The sequence below is a fragment of the Coffea eugenioides genome, chromosome 11 (assembly GCF_003713205.1).
Source record: "Coffea eugenioides isolate CCC68of chromosome 11, Ceug_1.0, whole genome shotgun sequence".
Lineage (NCBI taxonomy): Eukaryota > Viridiplantae > Streptophyta > Magnoliopsida > Gentianales > Rubiaceae > Coffea > Coffea eugenioides.
The window spans coordinates 46,758,785-46,777,428 of NC_040045.1; the positions used below are offsets into that span (position 1 = coordinate 46,758,785).

At 39.1% G+C, this 18,644-nt stretch overlaps 3 protein-coding genes across 3 annotated transcripts; 2 read left to right on the plus strand and 1 right to left on the minus strand.

Annotated features, from left to right (window-relative positions):
- The first annotated feature begins 1,869 nt into the window (after positions 1-1,869).
- On the plus strand, positions 1,870-7,788 carry LOC113751580 (oxysterol-binding protein-related protein 1D). Its single transcript, XM_027295634.1, has 8 exons — positions 1,870-2,818; positions 3,459-3,815; positions 4,221-4,305; positions 4,519-4,994; positions 5,311-5,466; positions 5,652-5,960; positions 6,399-6,743; positions 7,429-7,788. The coding sequence occupies exons 1-8, from the start codon at positions 2,258-2,260 to the stop codon at positions 7,597-7,599; spliced, it is 2,460 nt and encodes an 819-aa protein (XP_027151435.1). The 5' UTR covers positions 1,870-2,257; the 3' UTR covers positions 7,600-7,788.
- A 523-nt stretch (positions 7,789-8,311) lies between these two features.
- Positions 8,312-14,625, minus strand: LOC113754472 (protein SDA1 homolog). Its single transcript, XM_027298901.1, has 15 exons — positions 14,065-14,625; positions 12,844-13,020; positions 12,631-12,755; positions 12,413-12,551; positions 11,833-11,982; positions 11,697-11,750; positions 11,498-11,593; positions 11,353-11,412; positions 11,184-11,258; positions 11,026-11,079; positions 10,742-10,843; positions 9,967-10,620; positions 9,690-9,788; positions 9,227-9,334; positions 8,312-8,806 (listed from the first exon to the last, which is right to left on the minus strand). The coding sequence occupies exons 1-15, from the start codon at positions 14,482-14,484 to the stop codon at positions 8,657-8,659; spliced, it is 2,463 nt and encodes an 820-aa protein (XP_027154702.1). The 5' UTR covers positions 14,485-14,625; the 3' UTR covers positions 8,312-8,656.
- Positions 14,626-14,751: 126 nt separating this feature from the next.
- On the plus strand, positions 14,752-17,771 carry LOC113753488 (D-cysteine desulfhydrase 2, mitochondrial). Its single transcript, XM_027297651.1, has 7 exons — positions 14,752-14,858; positions 15,123-15,446; positions 15,895-15,937; positions 16,078-16,419; positions 16,609-16,738; positions 16,908-17,084; positions 17,430-17,771. The coding sequence occupies exons 1-7, from the start codon at positions 14,772-14,774 to the stop codon at positions 17,659-17,661; spliced, it is 1,335 nt and encodes a 444-aa protein (XP_027153452.1). The 5' UTR covers positions 14,752-14,771; the 3' UTR covers positions 17,662-17,771.
- Positions 17,772-18,644: the final 873 nt, after the last annotated feature.

The window sequence follows — 18,644 nt, forward strand, 5'->3', positions numbered from 1 at the left end:
AAGAAAAAAAAGAAGCTACTATTACAACAAACACTTGATGCAAGTCACAACCACCAAACCAATGACATTCATTGTGTGAAAGAAGTACTAATTGGCCTGTGGTGTCCCGACATTTTGTAATTTCTGTTTGCCCTTTTTTCCTCTCATCATTTGATTCTGTTTCTCTTCCTTCTTTCTTCGACGGAGTTATTGCACAGTAAGAATCCAACAACAACGGGCCAAGAGAAATCGATTTGGGAAAGTGTAGTCGGTAGGGAAAAAAAAAAAAAAAAAAAGCGCCCATGTGGACAATACACAAGTGGATGGACCAATAATGCTGATAGAAAATGATTGTGTCTGCCTGCCCAACCACATTAATTTGTGAACGAGCTTTATCAATTATCTAGGGGGTGATTTGTCAATTGAAAAATCAATACTTTAAAAAAAAAAAAAAAGAATGAACGAATGATAGCCCCGTCAGCTTGTTACAATGAAAAAATACTAGTCGAAATTCATTTACCTTCAAGCTTTAGTAAAAGCATCTTCCTTCTAGTATACTTTCATTTAATGCGTTTGCTTTAGACTACAATCCCACATTATCCTCTCTTCCAATATCCCTTTGACATGGAGAGAGGGCATCCCGCCCCTTTGACATCCTAGATGGAGAACTTGAATTTCGGGCCAAGCTTGAATGATAGTACTTTAATTTCCCAAAAAACCAGTAGTCCAAATCAAAGGTGAACTTTCACAAAACGACTTGTCTGCAAGGCCAACTCTGTCAATTTCGCTCATATAACTTCACTGCAGTTCTTTTCCTCTTTAGTTTCGACACACACAACTGCGCACGTTAGCTGTCCGCTTTTGGTCAATTACCTTTACCAGCAGCCAAAATCCAACACAGGAGCCAACCAGAAAGGCCAAAATTTGCTCATCCTAGTCCAACCATGAAATCCGCGTTTGCTCGGATAAGAGGGTCCTCCAATCCAATGTTCATTAATCGACCGATCAAAAACTAATAAATTTAACCAAGGCGTGGTGCTGTGTTCCTGTGTTCTTGCAGAATTTATACTCAGCCTTTAACTTGATTGATACCTTAGAAAATTTGGACAAACATGAAATTGACTCAACTGTTAAAGATAGATTGAGCTCGTGTAAAAAAGTATAATTGAAACTCAACTCAAGTAAAGTAATAATCAGAGCAAACTCAATTACTACACTTTTAAGGTTTATTATTCTGAAGATTTTGTTTTCATTTTTGCTTCAAAATTACAAAATAAGCATATACACAAAAAAAAAAATATAGATAATTCACTATAGACTATAAAGACTTCTAACACTGTACCATATATAAACTCTATCAGATAGTCTTTCCTCTTGCACTGCATACAGAATATCATAACCACTGGGCCAATGGCTCAGTGACTATCAGAGAGGGGCTTAAGTCCCTCCTTGGGCAGTAGGTGAGGGTTCAAACCTCACCTGCAGCGAAAAAAATTTAAGGGTTGTGTCATAGCATTTCTTGATCTAGTTGGGTCTGTATACCCACCAGTCCCCTACCACAGCCTCCTTAGGCTTCCCCTCCCCCCTAGATTAGGATAGAGTAGATTATACAAACGTATTGTTGTTGACAAAAAAAAAAACATATAGAATATCATAAAATAGTAAAAAAATTTTACAACTATCTTATTAAAATCGTTACTTTAAGGCTGTTTGATGGGATTAGACTCGTTTATATGGTGGTGTAATTACTATCGCATAGCATGCATTAGTAAAAATTTTCACCGCATTATTGTATCCTGGCTCGGGCTAATCTACGCATCCCCCATCCTGAGTCTCCCACGAATTTCAGTAGTAATAGTAGTAGGAGCAGCAGTACTCTATCACTGACCACTGAAATAAATGATGATGATGGATCTGTAAACTCTCTCGCTCAGCTCAGCATTCTGACAAACACCTAATCAGCATTCACCACTATCCCTCCGTCTCTCTCTCTCTCAATCCAATTCCATAAACATAAAAGTAAAGCTTTACTCGCCCCTTTTCCCTCTCTCTTACTCATCGTCATATATTGTGATCTTATGTCATATCCCAAACGTTTCGGAAGTATCGCCCAATCGATCTCCGATCGGGTGTCGCTTTCTAGAAGAACTACTTCTTTCCGCGAAACGCTGCCGTTTCAGAGATCGGAGCTACTATTCCCCTTCGGGCGGACAAATGTGCTTCAATTAGGGTAGCAGATCACTGATATTCTTTGTTGAGAGAAACGGGGAAAAGGAATATGAATCCCCTGTGCTGCATTGCTCCGGTTTCAGTCGATCGAGATCGGGCTAATCCGACCGTGGTGAAGTCGCAGAGCGACTCGTTAGGGGTGGGGAATGCTGTGGCTGCAAAACCCCTGGGTTTTAACTCGAGGCAGAGTTTTTCTACTGCTCGGATTTCGTCGGTGAATGGGGATTCCGATTTACCTGCAAACTGTAATAATAATGTCAGCAGTAATAATAACTCCGACGGTCTTGTTGATCAAAATGTGGGCGAAGGAAAGGAGGCAAAGGCAGTGTACAGTGGGAATGTGAACGTGGCTGGGGTGTTGTACAAGTGGGTGAACTATGGGAAGGGGTGGAGAGCTAGGTGGTTTGTGCTGGAAGATGGCGTGCTGTCGTACTATAAAGTTCACGGGCCGGATAAGATCGTGATCAATCCTGGGAGAGAGAAGGGCGCGAAGGTTATTGGGGAGGAATCCTGGAGGTATATGAGGAAAGCAAGTTGTATTGGGGGTTATCAGCATCGAGTTAACCGGACTGTTAAACAGTGGAAACCCTTTGGTGAAGTGCATTTGAAGGTTTGCTTTTCGTTGGCTTATTTGTTTAATGGGTATCATTAGCATTCTTACTGAAGTGTGTTTGTTTCCCCATTCACGGTGATTCATATGTGTGGATGAGATGGTACATTACAAATATAACATTCTAGCCTTCGAAAATTATCTGGATGTAGCCCTGTTTGGGACTCAGGATTTTACGTTGATGACTCTGCATTTTTGTTTGATCCATGTACTGGAAAAGAATTTGGTTGTCGTAATGTTTGAAGAGAACCAGCTGCAGACTTATAACAAGGTCGTATCCTCGATGTACGCATCTGATGGCTTTGCAGTTAACCTTTGGTAGAGTTCAGCTTTAAAAACAAAATATGAGCGAACATTATTACTGTTGGCCGTGTCCTTCCTTAACAAAATTTGGTGTACGTGGTTTCTCATGTACTAAAGCAAAATCTGGATCAAAGAAGTTTTGTGTATTGTAATAAATTAAAAAACTTGAAAGGAAAGTTGGAAAAATTGTCCTATTTGTATTTGTTTTAGCTTTCTCCTTTTCAAGTTTTATATGCCGATTACAATTATAACTCAGGAAGCTTGACCAGCAATCAATGTGCACTTTGAAATGGGCTGCATTGCCATCATCCATTGAAACTAAATATCATGTGTACAGGTGTCTTCTGTTCGAGCAAGCAAGTCAGATGACAAAAGGCTTTCAATATTCACTGGAACAAAAACTCTCCACTTGCGTTGCCAGTCTAGAGAAGACCGAACTGCATGGATCGAGGCACTTCTGGTTGCTAAAGATCAATTCCCAAGAATGTTGTCAAGTAGCGATTTGGAAACTTCTGAAGAGTTTGTTGTCTCAACAGAGAAGCTACGATCACGATTACTACAAGAGGGTCTTGGTGAGGCAGTTGTTAAGGATTGTGAGTCTATTATGCTTCATGAATTTAGTGAGCTGCAGAATCAGTCGAAGGCTCTTCAACTTAAACATATTTTGCTGGTGGACAGGTTGAGACAGCTTGAGGTACTTTACTACTTCGTCATTAAGGGGTTCCTAATTTGCAAGACTGGGAAAGTTTTCCATGTCCTCTCCCCCTTGTTAAATATGTATATTGAACAAAAATGACCAGTCTTTACTTTATATCTTTCTTTCATTATGGCATTGTACGGTCTATTGCGTGCTTTCCATGACATTATCCTTTGTAAGCTTCTCATCCGATATCTGGTAAGCCGGGCTAAGCCAAGTGAATGCAACATTCCTTGTGTTAACTCTACTGTTTTCTAAATCTTGAGTTGTTACATCTTACTAATTTGTAGTTCTGCTTCTGGTCTTGCTGTCTTTGCATTACAAGACTCACTTCAAGCTATTCTCATCTTCATGTGGAGACCATGAGAATTGAGAAACTTCTTCTCTAACTATTTTTGGCAGACTGAAAAGATTGAGTTGGAAACAACTGTGGTTGATGAAACCAAGGAGAGGGATTCATGTTGTGGAGGGAACAGAAGATTCAGTGGTTAGTTAACACTTGTACAACCCATCTTATTCAAATTTGAAAGAAGGCTTCTTCTTTTTTTTTTTTACGACTCACAATTGTATCATTGAAATTTTTCTGGGAAGTCTCCATTGAATGATAAAATTGTACCACTTTGCAGCTCATTCTTTTGAGTCTCAAAATTAAAAATTATCTGTGTTGAAAAACATATCATCATCTTTGGAGACTTTGCAGATTTTTATTCCATCTTGTCGGAGGGGAGTGCAAGTGATTCTGATGCCGATAACGAAAGCCGAGGTGGAGGAGATATTGAAACAGATGAAGAAGGCATGTATTTTGACACAAATGATTTTATGCCTGCTGAATCTTTGAGAAGTGCTTCTTATCGAAGTAGAGAGAATACAGAAAATGCATGTAGCTCTTTTACAAATGAAAAAGGCTCATTCTTTTCTGATCGTCTGAGGGGAGTTGAGATAGAAATTAAGGCAATAGAATATCCATATGTCAGAAGACGGAATAATTTGCCAGAACCTAAGGAGAGAGAAAAGCCAGTTGGGTTATGGTCAATAATCAAGGATAATATTGGAAAGGATCTGTCTGGAGTCTGCCTTCCAGTTTACTTCAATGAGCCACTATCTTCATTGCAGAAATGCTTTGAAGATTTGGAGTACTCATACTTGGTTGACCGTGCATTGCAATGGGGAAAGCAGGTAACTCTTCAGCTTACTTGTATTTTATTCCCCTGAAAAATTAGTTTCTTGCATTGCAGAAATCCGGTAGTTAACTTACCGGCTTTGCTTCTTGAAACTCAAATGTTGTCTTTTACATAGCTCTCCTGACTGTATTCCATTCTTGAGCATCAAAATCTATGAAGAAATAGATAGTGCTGTTTCCTTGGTCTGGTCTTCCTCTATATAATAGTAGATGGTTTTGCTGCATCATTTTTATTTTCTTGAACCTTGTTCACATAATATGACTGATTTGATTGCTAGTTTAAATTGCATATGACAATTTTAACTTCTACAGGGGAATGATTTGATGAGAATATTGAATATAGCAGCTTTTGCTGTTTCTGGCTATGCTTCAACAGAGGGTAGGCAATGCAAACCTTTCAATCCTTTACTCGGGGAGACATACGAGGCTGACTACCCAGATAAAGGTCTACGTTTCTTCTCGGAAAAGGTAGCGCTTTTCTCTCCCAAAGAATTTGATAAATATCATCTTTGACCGTCTGGAATGTATCTTTTCCTCTGCCTTCTACAATGGAGGATCTTGATTGTTCCATGCAAAGTGGACTTCCATTACTGTAATGTCTTGGCACTCAATGAGATTTGCAATTGAGTCCTCATGGACGGGCCTCATCTCAGGTTAGTCATCATCCAATGGTTGTTGCTTGCCACTGTGAGGGCAGAGGATGGAAATTCTGGGCAGATTCCAATCTAAAAGGCAAGTTTTGGGGACGCTCGATTCAGCTTGATCCTGTGGGGATTCTTAGCTTGCAGTTTGAAGATGGCGAGACATTTCAATGGAGCAAGATCACCACTTCCATATACAATATCATAATTGGTACAATCTATTGTGATCACTATGGTACCATGCGCATCAGGGGTAGCGGTAAATATTCTTGCAAGCTCAAATTCAAGGAGCAGTCTATCATAGACCGTAATCCACATCAGGTGTGCCCCCCCCTCTCTCTCTCTCTCTCTGTGTGTGATGAAGTGGATGCCATTCTATTCCTCTACCTACCAAGTCAGTTAGTTGTTTATCTTTTAGTTCCCCCCCCCCCCACCACCACCACCTGCATACAGAAAAGAAAAAAGATGGCTATGGATACAGTAGTGTAAACTGTCATGCAATCATTTGAAGGGACTTGGTAAATAAAAACTTTGCTTTCTTTTCATCCTATCACATATGACTCCCTTTTTCTTATTTTTCTTTTTTGTTTGTATACATGTAGTAATCTATACTTGTAAATTTCGATAGACAAATGTAAAAGAAAGTATTCATCATATGTTCAAATTTCTCTCTGCTGTTCTGTCCAACTTCCCTGTTTAATCAAAAGAACCACTGAATTTATTACAGAATTTGTTGTATTCAATGCCATCAAATTCTAGGTTCATGGATTCGTGCAAGACAACAAAACAGGAGAGAAGGTGGCAATGTTATTGGGGAAGTGGGATGAAGCGATGTACTATGTCTTGGGAGACCCCACTACAAAGCCTAAGGGATATGATCCCATGACAGAAGCCATATTGCTGTGGGAGAGGAACAAATCTGTTACCAAGACAAGATACAATCTTACACCTTTTGCCATATCCTTAAATGAATTGACACCTGGCTTACCAGAGAAGCTTCCTCCAACTGATTCGAGGCTGAGGCCAGATCAACGGCATTTAGAGAATGGAGAGTATGAGCTGGCAAATTCTGAGAAGCTAAGACTTGAACAACTACAAAGACAGGTATGCTCAAAATGTTGTTCTAGTTGCACGCTCATCAAAACAAGTTTATATTCTTCCCATATTCATCTCAACCCCATCAGCGAGTATTTGTTGAGTCCCCTTACTGCTTATTTCCTAAAAAAAAAATCTCCAATGATGCACTTATCCTACTATTATCTCTTTCTTTTTTTTTTCCTGGGTAGAAAGGGAATAAAATATTTACGATAAAAACAAAAAATTGACCTGGACGTTCCCGGTTAACACCTACACTACCACCTAAAAGATGAGATTATGCAACAGGTAGCTGATTACAAACAATCAAACCTTGGTTGGATTTAACTCCCAAGTTTGTAAGAAAGTCAGCACACTTGTTTCCTTCTCTAAAAAAGTGTTGGATCAGCACATCAAATCCTACTATCATCGTTAAACTAGTAGTATATCTACTGCCTTATTTTCTTTTCTGGTCAGCCACTTTCAGGATGACCTTCTATAAGAGCTCCATTTTTGTACAATAATGAACTTAATATCATCAAATGTTTGAGCTTCATTTTTGTTGCTTTAGGCTTGGACAACTTGTTTCATACTCTTAAGACTCATAGGCAGTATTTTATTACCTATTCTTGTGACTAAGTTAATGCCAGACCTACGCATGGTGTTTCGATGAGTGGAAAGAGTGTTGGTTGAATCCTATGTTAAATTTCTGCAGGCAAGAAAGCTGCAGGAGAGAGGTTGGCAGCCAAGATGGTTCCAGAAGGATGAGGACGGTTGTTACCACTATGTTGGTGGATATTGGGAAGCAAGGGAGAAACGAAATTGGGAAGGGATCCCCAATATATTTGGACAGAGAAATGATTTGTCCCCTCATGTAATAGAGTAAGCAGCTGTAATGTTCGACATCCGATGTCTTCCCACATTTGTATTTTCCCTGTGGCCTTGTTGAAACTGGAAGCACAAGTTTTGCAATCAACTGACAGAAACGCTAATGTTGTGCTCTCTTCTCACGGCGAGATGATGCATATGAATGTTTCAGCTCATGTTTCCTATCATTTGGTGCTGAATCTTGGTATGTTCTCTCAAAAAAGCTAGGAGGCACGGGATATCCGCCTTTTTGCTCTAGTTGAAATTTACAGCATCCCACTTGTGCCCCAGTTACAATAATTCCCTTAAAAAAAAACATTTTGTGAATTGGGCTCATTAGGTGCTCCCTCTTTCTGATATGATGCCTTAAATGCTTTTGATATCAGCCCTCCCTGTAGCTATAGACGAGAACAAACAGAGATTCAAGAGTAGAATGCACTAAATATTTCAAGGATCCAAGTCCGCATGATTACATTAATATCTGTGTTGGAAACAACATTCAAAAGAGTTGCCATGAGAGTTTTTCTTTTTTATTTTCTTTTAGCAGGAGAGACATGAAGTTCAAGAATCAAGAAGGGTAAAGAAGAATTTAAACTCAGCAACATTAATTCTTAAAATCACGACCCTACCCACTAGATCAAGGTCTCCTCATTTTCTCTTAGTATAATTAATAATGAGTTACCATAAGGTACATCACTCTTCATTCCTTTGACTAGTTAAATCTAAAACAATTGAGTATCAAAACGATAAATCCACTTTGAATTAAAAAAAAAAGTACAATTTGTAACAATTATTGTTCAATACCCAAGATCAACCAATTGACCCTAAATGAACTGTATAGCTAACACTCTCAAAGTCAAAACTGACTAGCATGAGTTACTACCTGACTGCGCATGCAGAACTCGCATTTTTTTATCCTATTACAAAGAATCAACAAACTAGAACGCTGCGCTGGATAAGAAAAAACCTTCCAAAATAAATTATAAAACCACCCTCGATTTCTGCTCGCTCTTCTTCTGTTAGCAAACATAACAATCAAGGATACTGTCCCAACAAAGTACAAAACTAAAAGTCGGTCACTTCCAAGCTTTCCTCCCACGAAATTGTTTACCAGAACGCTGCTGTTTTCTCTTTTTCTCTTGTCTTGATCTCGATACCTTTGCTCTCTTGGCAGCAAGAGGCATGGCCTTTTTGTGTTCTTTTTGCCGATTGCTTAAGCCACCAGTCTATCCAAAAAATGAAAGATGAAATGTGAATATAGAAGCAAAACTCGAAAATCTCACCCCATAAGCAAATACCGAAACAGCAGAAGGCATACGAGGGAATTTTGGCGAAAGCTTTAATAACTTTAGTACAAAAAAACTTTATAAATCTAGGCGGAAAAGGCATCTTAATTCACCGGTTGACTCTCTAGGGAGAGGAAAAAAAAGAGGCAAAAATCTCCTGGCTATGATTTTCATTCAGAAAAAATGGCACAATGTTGTCCCTTTGTTTCATGGTGTATACTTATAGAGCACCTGCGGTATGCTCACAGACAAAATTCAATGTATTTCCAGTGACACAAGCACAGGCATAATTAACTAAGTAAACAAACTAGCCCAGATAAAAACTAGTACGATGAAAGAAATCTAAAAACCAAGAAGTACCTTTTTCTGTTTGATAGCTGTTCGAGCTTGGTACTTCCCCCTCTCCTCCCTCCCAGCCCTTATCAGTGCTAGCCTTTCTTCCTTGGTCATCTTTTTTCGGATATTAGCCTAAAATAGTCAGCCACATTGCATCAGACAAGTAGTCAGTACCATGGAAAATTAACAGACAGGAAAATCGGAAACTATTTTTCCCAAGCATACTGATAACTTCTCAGGTTTTAGGTGCCAGATAAACGAAGATGCAGAAGTATATGTGACAAACTAAGCATTCAACAGATCTTCACTACAGAAGTTGCAAGTGGCAACCAGGCTTAGCACTGCCTCCACTTTGTTCAGCTTAGCGAGTACAGCTGAATAAAAACTGAGGTTTGAGAAACTTGCAGGTAACTAAAGACAGCAACTAGAGCCAAAACCATCCTATACAAACTACCAATGAGAGAAGAAACAGAAATCCAAAACTTACCTCGAGTTTGGCAGCATCAACTCTTTTAGCACTAAGTTGGTCTGTGCTTGGAATCTTAAATCCATGTTGAGCTAATGCAATACTTGCCTCCTTTTTGGCCTGATGATTTAGACAAATGCATATATGCAATTACAAAAATTAATTGAGACAATTCATTTCTCACTATTAATTAAAAAAAACACTAGAGAATAGCTACTTTCTGTACAAAATCAAAAATCTATAATGAAAATTTGAGTATTAAGACAAGCTTGCTTAAGGATGAAGAGAACCACTAAACCTGTAGCTCTTTTATTCTCTGGAAGTCCTCATTAGATAGAATACCATCATTTGTCTCTGAGGTGCTGCCCTCTCTAGCTCCTGCCAGTTTCTTTAAGGCTCGAAGACTTTGACTGGCAGCATTCAGTTGTTCATTGAAATCAGAAAACTTCCTTTTACCTGCCTTATATCCCCTTTCACCACCACTATCAGTCCTAAAAGTTTCACTAGCAATACTCAAGGGACCACTAGATGCTGCAGGGTCATGCCCATCAGCCTTGCCACTTTCATCGTCATCACTGATAACATCAGTATTATCAGGACTAAAATTAGCATCATCATCTTCAGAATCTTTATTCTCTTCTTGCATACTATCATCTTCACTGGTGGTACCCTGGTCATCAATATCTTGATCATCATTGTCGTCGTCATCACCATCATCAGAAGAACCACTATGACCAGCAACCTCCACTTCACTGGGACCAACATCATCATCTATATCTGAAGAGCTAGTAAATCCATCATCAGTATCAGCCTCAGATTCAGTATTGTCATCTTTCAATAGCTCAAATCCAGGGACATTGGAAGCGACCTTGACTTCACCATATGCTTTAGGCCTGGCCTTGGGATCAGCAGGTCGCCCTCTATCCTTCTTGACCAAAAGTGATGGGCAAACCTGCAGTGATACCATCAACATTCCCATAGAAAATAAGTACCAGGAAGAGAAGTACAAGAATACAATTTTAAATGCATGTGCGTGTATCTATGTGCTTGAGAGAGAGAGAGAGAAATAATACCTCTCTAAACAAAGTAAGAAGTGATCGAGCAGCCGAAGAAACTGCTTTCTCATGTGATTTCCTATATAACACAAGGTCTTGCAGCAAATCTTCTGTCATCAACTACAAATAAAAGAAAAAGGATAAAAGTTCCAGAAAAATGGGCATCAACTTGAATAAGAGATAGGATGTTATCTTAGCTTGGCATAAAAAGTTGAGGCATGACATCAACTTTGGAGTCAAACTAAATACCATAAAACGCAGAATGATGCTAATATTTCTTTGACATCATTAATAAATTGTACCAGAGGCATGCGCAGACATATTTCCCGTACAACATTCAGTCCAACAGAAATGGCCTAACATGAGAGGCAAAAAGTAAGATCAGCTTGACACGGAACAAACATATCCATTTGGGATAAGTCATCAAAGAAAACTGATGATTTTATAAAGCAGGAATCACCTCAGAGCGAGATCGATCATGCACAAACTGATTCACTATTTGTTTGAACAATGGTTCAACTGCATCAGGTGGAACCTAGTCAAGAAAATCTATTAGCTGCGGCAAAACTAAATTGATTAAAACTATAGAGCATGGTAATGAACAAGTGGACAGAAATAAGATCACATACCATGTCATGGCAAGCCTGAACAGCTGCTGCAAGTAAACTTGTTACATCACGTTGATGGGACTGAAAACAGCAAGAGCAGATGCATGATCATTCAAAGAGAACTAAAAGAAATCTTAAAAGCTGAAGGAAAAAAATGACAAAAAACCTGCACATATTTTTGAAAGTAAGGATATAGGTTCAGCAGAATTAAGCGATGAAGACCAACAGTTCGTGCAATGACTTTCAGCATCATCATTTTCACCTGTAGCATTGAAAAGCCCAAAAAGTAAAAAATAGTAGAGTTCTGCATGATGATATGCTTTGACAAGAAGATGATCTGGAGAACTAGGGACAAAGAAAACAACCTCAAACCTTTCATTAGTAGTTTGAAGGCGTGAGAACAGCTTCTCAGCAAATCCCTGTAATAATTTTTATAGATACCTTAGTTTATACGATAATGGGAATGAGTGGTTTAGGGAAGAAACAGAATAGCCTACCAACCTGTGCATCTTTCAAGTGGTTTAGTGGTGAATAGTAACTTGAATTGTTCTTCTCTGATGACATGCGTTGCTGCTTCTTCATGCTACGGATGGCACGCTGCAATTTTGCTTGCTTTTTCTTTTTGCTGGATGAGGTACCTTTATGTTTTGCCTAAACAAACAAAGTAGAAGAAAAAGATGCTCTTGATTTTGGTGAAATTCATTAGCACAAGTTGCTGAAACTCTCAAGGAAACAGTATCACAATTCTTTCTTCACTAGATAGAACACAGGAAACCAAGAACATGAAGCCAAAAGTGTTCCCTACAGAAGGCTTTAAAGATCCCTGCAAGAATTTTTGTAGTACTCCACTTTAATAATTAACTACTCTTCCTCTCCTAGAAGCAACAACAGCCATTTTTCTGCATCTCTAATCCAGATGGCATACAAAGTTATATCAATCTTGATCAAGGGAACAGAATTTGTAAGTTTAGTAAATCCTATGGTATGGAAAAGGCATCATCAGCAACTAACAGTATACGATGGGAATTTCTTAAGGAAATTGACCAGGAAAAGATCAGAAAGCCTAAATAGAGCAACCGACCTTGTAGACGACCTCTTTACTAAGAACTATCTGAGGCTGTTGGGTTGCCTGCTCATCTTCACTGCCTGAATCATCACTATTATCATCATCTTCAATCTTCTCATAATCAAGAAGGAATGAGAGGGTAGCAATCATGATCCTGAATAATCAAATACATGAAGAAGTACCTCAATGCAATTAGGTGAATCAGCAGTCTAGCATCTATCATCAACACTCACCTCGGTGATGTATGAAAGCATGCAGTACAAATAGCATTAGCAGTCCTGTCATCAAACCACACCTTCCTCCGGTGAAGATCACAAAGTGTAATGAGTGATCTCTTTGCTTTTGTTTCATCCTCTTGCTTTCACATTGAGCCAAAATTTAGACACCGAACATAACCATAATAAACAGACCTAGAATGACAGTAAAGAAGAAAGACATGAACAAACCTGAAGCATAGAAAACAAGATATTCTGAAGTCCACGATTCTTTGGATCATTCTTGTGCTTTTGATTCATACGCCTAATGTTATGAATAATGTGTGAAAATGCCAATGTCCTCAGAGTCCTGTCGCCTAGAGTCTGAAGCTCCATGAATAGTTCCAGTATGTCCACAATGTCAACCATCTAACAAGTATGAAATTCCCATTAATACTCGAACTGAACTGCAGAGGAAATTAAAGAGATTACCAGGATATAAATATTTTTGTTGTAAATACAGGTTGACGTCCTTGCACATTCTTTTTATTCAAGTGTCAACTTCAATTATGCATGAAAGCCGGATCACTAAGTACTAAGAAAATAAGGAAGCGGATTCAATCCTTCCATTAAAAAATGCTGCAGGAGGGGAAGGATTAAAATTTTAAAAATAAAAAAATTATTCCATTTCTCAGGACAAAGAATGGTAAGCACTACACAATGTCCGAAAAAACCTGCAACTCTACAGCCAAGCAGAGAAAAGAGTATGATAAGTAAATATGTAATTTCATGTGTCACCAGAAAACCAAAAATTACACCTTAGACACTCAGGAATATCTTTTCCATAGGCGCCATTAGTTAACTGAGCCCTCTGGCTGTAAGAAGCTAAAACAAGGCACTCCCCACTTCAGCTTTTCTAAATCACCAGGAAATGACCAAGTAGGAATTATGGTTAGACGCTTCAACTCTTCATTTCACTCAATCAAACGACTGATCCATAAGTCTCTCGAGAAAGGAGAAATTGAACAAAGAAAAGCATTTGGAGTGTAATTCTTTATAATCAATTCAATCCCTCCATAATCTCCATAAGCTAGTCAGCATGACAAAATTACTAAAATATATGTATTCCTTGGCAACCAAAGCGAGCAATATTTATTCGAAATCCTCCCCCCCCCCCCCCCCTCTCTTATTACCCCGTCTAAAGAGAAAACAGGAAAGAAATCCTCAGCAGAGGCAAGCTTAATCTTTTAACAACAAAAGCTATACAACTACATACAAAAACGAATGAAAAACCAATTAATTGGGTTGTTAATCTTTTAACAACCCAATTCCTTTCTTAACCGACCACATATTTCCTCAATCTGTTAAACGAAAAACCAATTAATGAAAACCTTTGATATCTACTAAAAAGGTAAAAACACCTTAATTCGAAAAGAAAAAAAAAAGAGCAGCTAACCATCCCAGAATAATAACCTTTCTGTTAATCAAGAGAATCAGGGCCTGGGTGACATGAACTCGAAGACCTGACGGAAGAGTCCGGGCCGACGACCGAAGAAACTGCGCAAGCTCCCTGGGAAATTGGGCCAAGTGTTTTGAATAAAAGGGTGTGACATGGGCCAAGAACAATGCCCGGTCGCCCAAATCCTTGGCGACGGTGGGGTCGGCGGCGATACCACTTACGGAGGTAAAGCTCATAGCAGCCTGCTGCTGGAAAAGCTCCATGGACGATTTGAACTGATTGTAGATCAAATGGAGCTCCATTTCGTAGCCTTCTGGGTCGGACTTCATTTTGGACTGTAAAGCAGGCAAGTTAAGCTTCTCTGCATCCTTTCCCGATGCTGTTATAGCCTCCGGATTCAAGTCCGGCAACAACGAAGCCGGTGCTGACGCCATATGCGATAATCGTCCGGAAAAGATGGAGACTTCAGCCAAACCCAACTAAAACCCTAAAGAGGGTATTACTGCTGGATTTCCTTTTATAGTTAGAGTTGTACGTTAGGTGCTGTTTACTAGGCTGGGTTTTGGGGGAGTAGGGGTAATTTGGTCTTAAAAATACAAGTAGTTAAAGCACGCGGGGATAAACGGCCCTGGCTGCCGCCTTTACATGTAGCCCGTTCTGGTAGACTACCTTATTTTATTTTGCTATCATGTTATTTTGATTCATTCTCTTCTATAGTAATATGCTAGTGAAGTTGCTGCCTAGAAGTGCTGTGGTTTCCGCGGCGAAAAGGGATGTTCATTCTGGTTTGGTGGCAGCTAATGCTAAGGTAATCTATGTTTCTTGATTCCTCCCATGGAATTCTGCTTCAGCAAATTTTTATATGACTTGAGAACTTTAATAAGCTTTGGGGGGTGGTAGACAAATTAGTGGATTTCGCCTAAACAGTAATAGTTTTCGCCTAAATATGATTCTTTAGAAATATGATATATTCGGTTGTTTTTTAGACCGAATTACGGAGTGACTTTGATTTAACTTTCCTGCAACGAGAAATTAAGCTTGGTTTATACTAGTTAATGTTCTTCTGTTTTAGGAGAATTCCGTATTGAAGTTATCTACTGTCGAGCTTGTGTCAAAGTTGCTTGACCGAAGATGGGCGTTGAGGATCCCAGACGCTCAAATTCACCAAGTTATGGTATGTGGGAGTGGAAGATTTAAACAGCAGGGCAGTGAAGTATTGGAGTTTAGAAATAATTCAGGACCGTCTCTGGGGGATGGTATGGCGGCGAGGAACCTCAGGCAGCCAGTATTTTATGTTGTGAGGGATGATTTGCTGCATCCTTTGGTGAATGGTAACAAGGCTCGCAAGTTGGATGCTTTGCTTCCTTTTCTGGAGGATAACTCGGTGACTGATGTGGTAAGATCTTTTTCCTTTTTCAGGGCATATTTAGTAGTGTTTTGAAGATCTCTATCTGAGCTCCTTGGTTACTACTGATTTTCCTAGATGTTTTTGATCCGACATTTCTTGACCTTTCTTGGTCATTAGTTTGATACTGAGGAGAGGATGCATATCGATTGGTTTTTCAGAGTACCATCGAGGCAGCAAACTGCCTGCCCAGTAACATTAACTTCTGTATTCTTGTTACACTCGTATGATTCATTACAATTTTTTAAGCAAGAGGGAATGCTACTGAGATCCACCACTTTTGGTTTTCCTTGCACATCCAATTGGGTTGAGGGGAAGAGAAATGTACTCGTATGCTTGTCACCTCCTTTTGCCTTTGGAACTCGTTGGCTATCTCGTGTAATACAGTATATTGAAAGCAGAATTAAAATGTCAAATGATATCCAATGGACCGTTCTAGGTTACTTGTGGAGGCTGTCAAAGTGCGCATGCTGCAGCTGTTGGTATGTAATGTCACATTTAAAATGGGACATTTCCCTTGTCATATTAATTATCCCATGGATTGATATGGACATGTTTTGCTAGTCTTTTGTTTTGAATAAAAACATAATGCTGCTGTAATATATTGATCCATATTATACAGCTGTTTCATGTGCCGAACGGGGACTGAAGACGCATCTGCTTCTTCGAGGGGAACAGCCTGAAATTCTAACCGGTTATACTCTGATTTCCACACTTCATGGAAACATAAATTACGTTGAAAGATCTTTATATGCCAGAAGGGATGAAATTCTTTCAAGGCACGCTAATATGATAGCTGGCAGTAATGGATCTGTCCGGTGGCTTAGTGATTTGCTGGAGCCTGCCTCCGTCTATCATGTGCCTCCGAAGCAGATCGTTTCTCAACTAGATGGCTCTAGCAACACCATGAATAAGAAGGTTATCATCATCAACGAAGGTGCGGGCGATGCTGTAGCCTTGTTAGGTACTTGTCCAGTGTATTTCTTTGCAGCTAATGCTGCTGCACTTTCAGACACAGTTATCTTCATAAATTTATGGAGTTAATGTTGCCTTACTATTCCTTTTCCTCTAGACGTGTCCTTTTTCACGTCGAGTGAAATGCAAACTGTTTAATTTAGTTGCAGTGGTATTAACGCATATAGTTCCTTGTAAGGTGTCATACGGCTCGTGCAGTATTTATCCCAGGATCATTTATTTGGAAAAGTTCAGGCTGTCAAGATTATTGTAGATGCAGGAACAGGGACGACTGCAGTTGGCCTGGGACTGGGAGCTTTGTGTTTAGGGTATGGGCCACCTTCTTTCATTCTTTCTACTTCTCATATGAGCATATCTCCCTTGGCTTTGGTTGTATTAGCTCTTGTATTCATTGAGATGGTCAAGAACTTGGTTCCACACAATTTATAGCCCACATGGATCGTACATTAAAATATACCACATGATCTTTTATGTCAGGCTCCCATGGGAAGTGCATGCCGTGATGCTTGCGGATAGTGTTGAAGGATACAGAAAAAAAGAGCAAAGTTTGATTTCTGAATTTCGTAAAATGTGTGAATCCCCAGAAATTGACCTTAGATTGAACGGAGCAAAGTATGAAGTCGTGCATTGGGTTGAACGCAATCGTCCAAGAAAGTAATCTCATCTCATACTTGTATATATATAATTTTTTTTTTTTTTATGGCGTTGGTCCTTCTGTTCTGATTGCCATTTTCTATCACAGTTATACTTCTCCGGGATGGGGTTGGCAACCATGCTACATGTCTCTTTCGAACTAGAACGTCCACATTTATTCAATTTTAAATGTTTTAATGGAGTACTTAGCCAGCTGATTAGAGACCTAATCATGTACATCCAGAATGTTTTGATTTGATAATCTGTGAATTTTGTGGGATAGCTACACATATTTTGCTTGCTTATGACTGAGACCTTAGAAACTAGAGATATTTGACTCGCAATCCCTAAATTTTTTGCTCTTAGATTTGGCAATGTATTGAAAGGAGAAGTTGAAGAATGCCAAAGAATTGCCCAACAGACTGGAATTTTAGTTGATCCCATCTACACATTAGCTGCTTGGGAACTAGCCGCCCAACTGAGTCAGGAGCAAGGAGCGAGTGCAGGCGTGGCGATGCTTCACACAGGAGGCACGCTAGGAATATTTGGGCTGGCACAGAGGTATAAACCTCACTTCCAAAATCTGAAAGCTCATTAGGATGGCAATTGATTTGTAACTCTTTCGTAGGTCTGATTAGACTGGATATTTTTCTGTAACATGCTCTGCTGTTTGGTGGTTTTATTGGGAAAAATTGTAGAATTACGGCATTCTAATATCTTCAGGATTTTTTTTCTTTTTCCATATAATTTGGGAGGGTGGAGGGAGTTGTTCGTCGATCGGATCCTTTTTTTTTTTTCTCATATATTGCTCAAGCCCAAAGCAGCAAACAGACATTGTGAAATTCGGAATGTGTGGGTAAAGTTTCATGACGCATAACTTCTGGGTAACGTGACGTGAGATCCATCCGTGGGTCTTGGATCTGTAGGTCGAGGCCCATTCTAAACTATGTGTCATCTGGGCCACGGAACACGTTCCGTTTGCCCGAAGTTAGTGGAATACTGGTTTATAGTAGTAGAGGACATTATTATTATTATTTCACTTCAAAAAAAATAAAAATAAATTTGTGTTTGCAAGCACAAGAAACTGAAGAAAGTCCTCCTTGCCAAACCCAATCCCTTTTCCGTCTCAAGTTGAAGCCTTGTTCTGGTTTGCTGTGGAAAATTGCTAACCTTTTTTTAGTTCAAAATGAAGTTAAAAGAGAAGGGGAAACACACACACACACACACACACACAACACAAACGAGTATGTTTGGTTAAAAAAAAAAAAAATTTAGGCCAGATATAAAAATAGTTGATAAGATAAAAAAATAAAGATTCAAAATTGCGTTTATGATATAACCATTTTTTCCCTAAGAAATAGGCAATCCTAACACATTAAAACCTTTAAAATGAAAATCAAAGAATCATAATAAATTACTTGAGAAACCCTTGATTAATTTAGGAGTTAAAATTGAGATCTCAAAACTTAAAAAAGTTTTGGGTTCATAGCCTCTTCCTCCTTTCCACAGCTAAATCTCATCACTTGGCTGGGTTTAGAAAACATAATAATATGCGTAGTCCATAACAACACATGCTCTAAA

Coding starts and splice junctions, on each gene's coding strand:
- LOC113751580 (XM_027295634.1), top strand. CDS start 2,258: ATGAATCCCCTGTGCTGCATTGCTCCGGTTTCAGTCGATCGAGATCGG. Junction 2,819..3,458: donor TTGGTGAAGTGCATTTGAAG/GTTTGCTTTTCG, acceptor TCATGTGTACAG/GTGTCTTCTGTTCGAGCAAG. Junction 3,816..4,220: donor ACAGGTTGAGACAGCTTGAG/GTACTTTACTAC, acceptor TATTTTTGGCAG/ACTGAAAAGATTGAGTTGGA.
- LOC113754472 (XM_027298901.1), bottom strand. CDS start 14,484: ATGGCGTCAGCACCGGCTTCGTTGTTGCCGGACTTGAATCCGGAGGCT. Junction 11,080..11,183: donor ATGATCGATCTCGCTCTGAG/GTGATTCCTGCT, acceptor CTCTCATGTTAG/GCCATTTCTGTTGGACTGAA. Junction 8,807..9,226: donor CAGCTATCAAACAGAAAAAG/GTACTTCTTGGT, acceptor TTTTTTGGATAG/ACTGGTGGCTTAAGCAATCG.
- LOC113753488 (XM_027297651.1), top strand. CDS start 14,772: ATGCTAGTGAAGTTGCTGCCTAGAAGTGCTGTGGTTTCCGCGGCGAAA. Junction 14,859..15,122: donor TGGTGGCAGCTAATGCTAAG/GTAATCTATGTT, acceptor CTTCTGTTTTAG/GAGAATTCCGTATTGAAGTT. Junction 16,739..16,907: donor CTGGGAGCTTTGTGTTTAGG/GTATGGGCCACC, acceptor CTTTTATGTCAG/GCTCCCATGGGAAGTGCATG.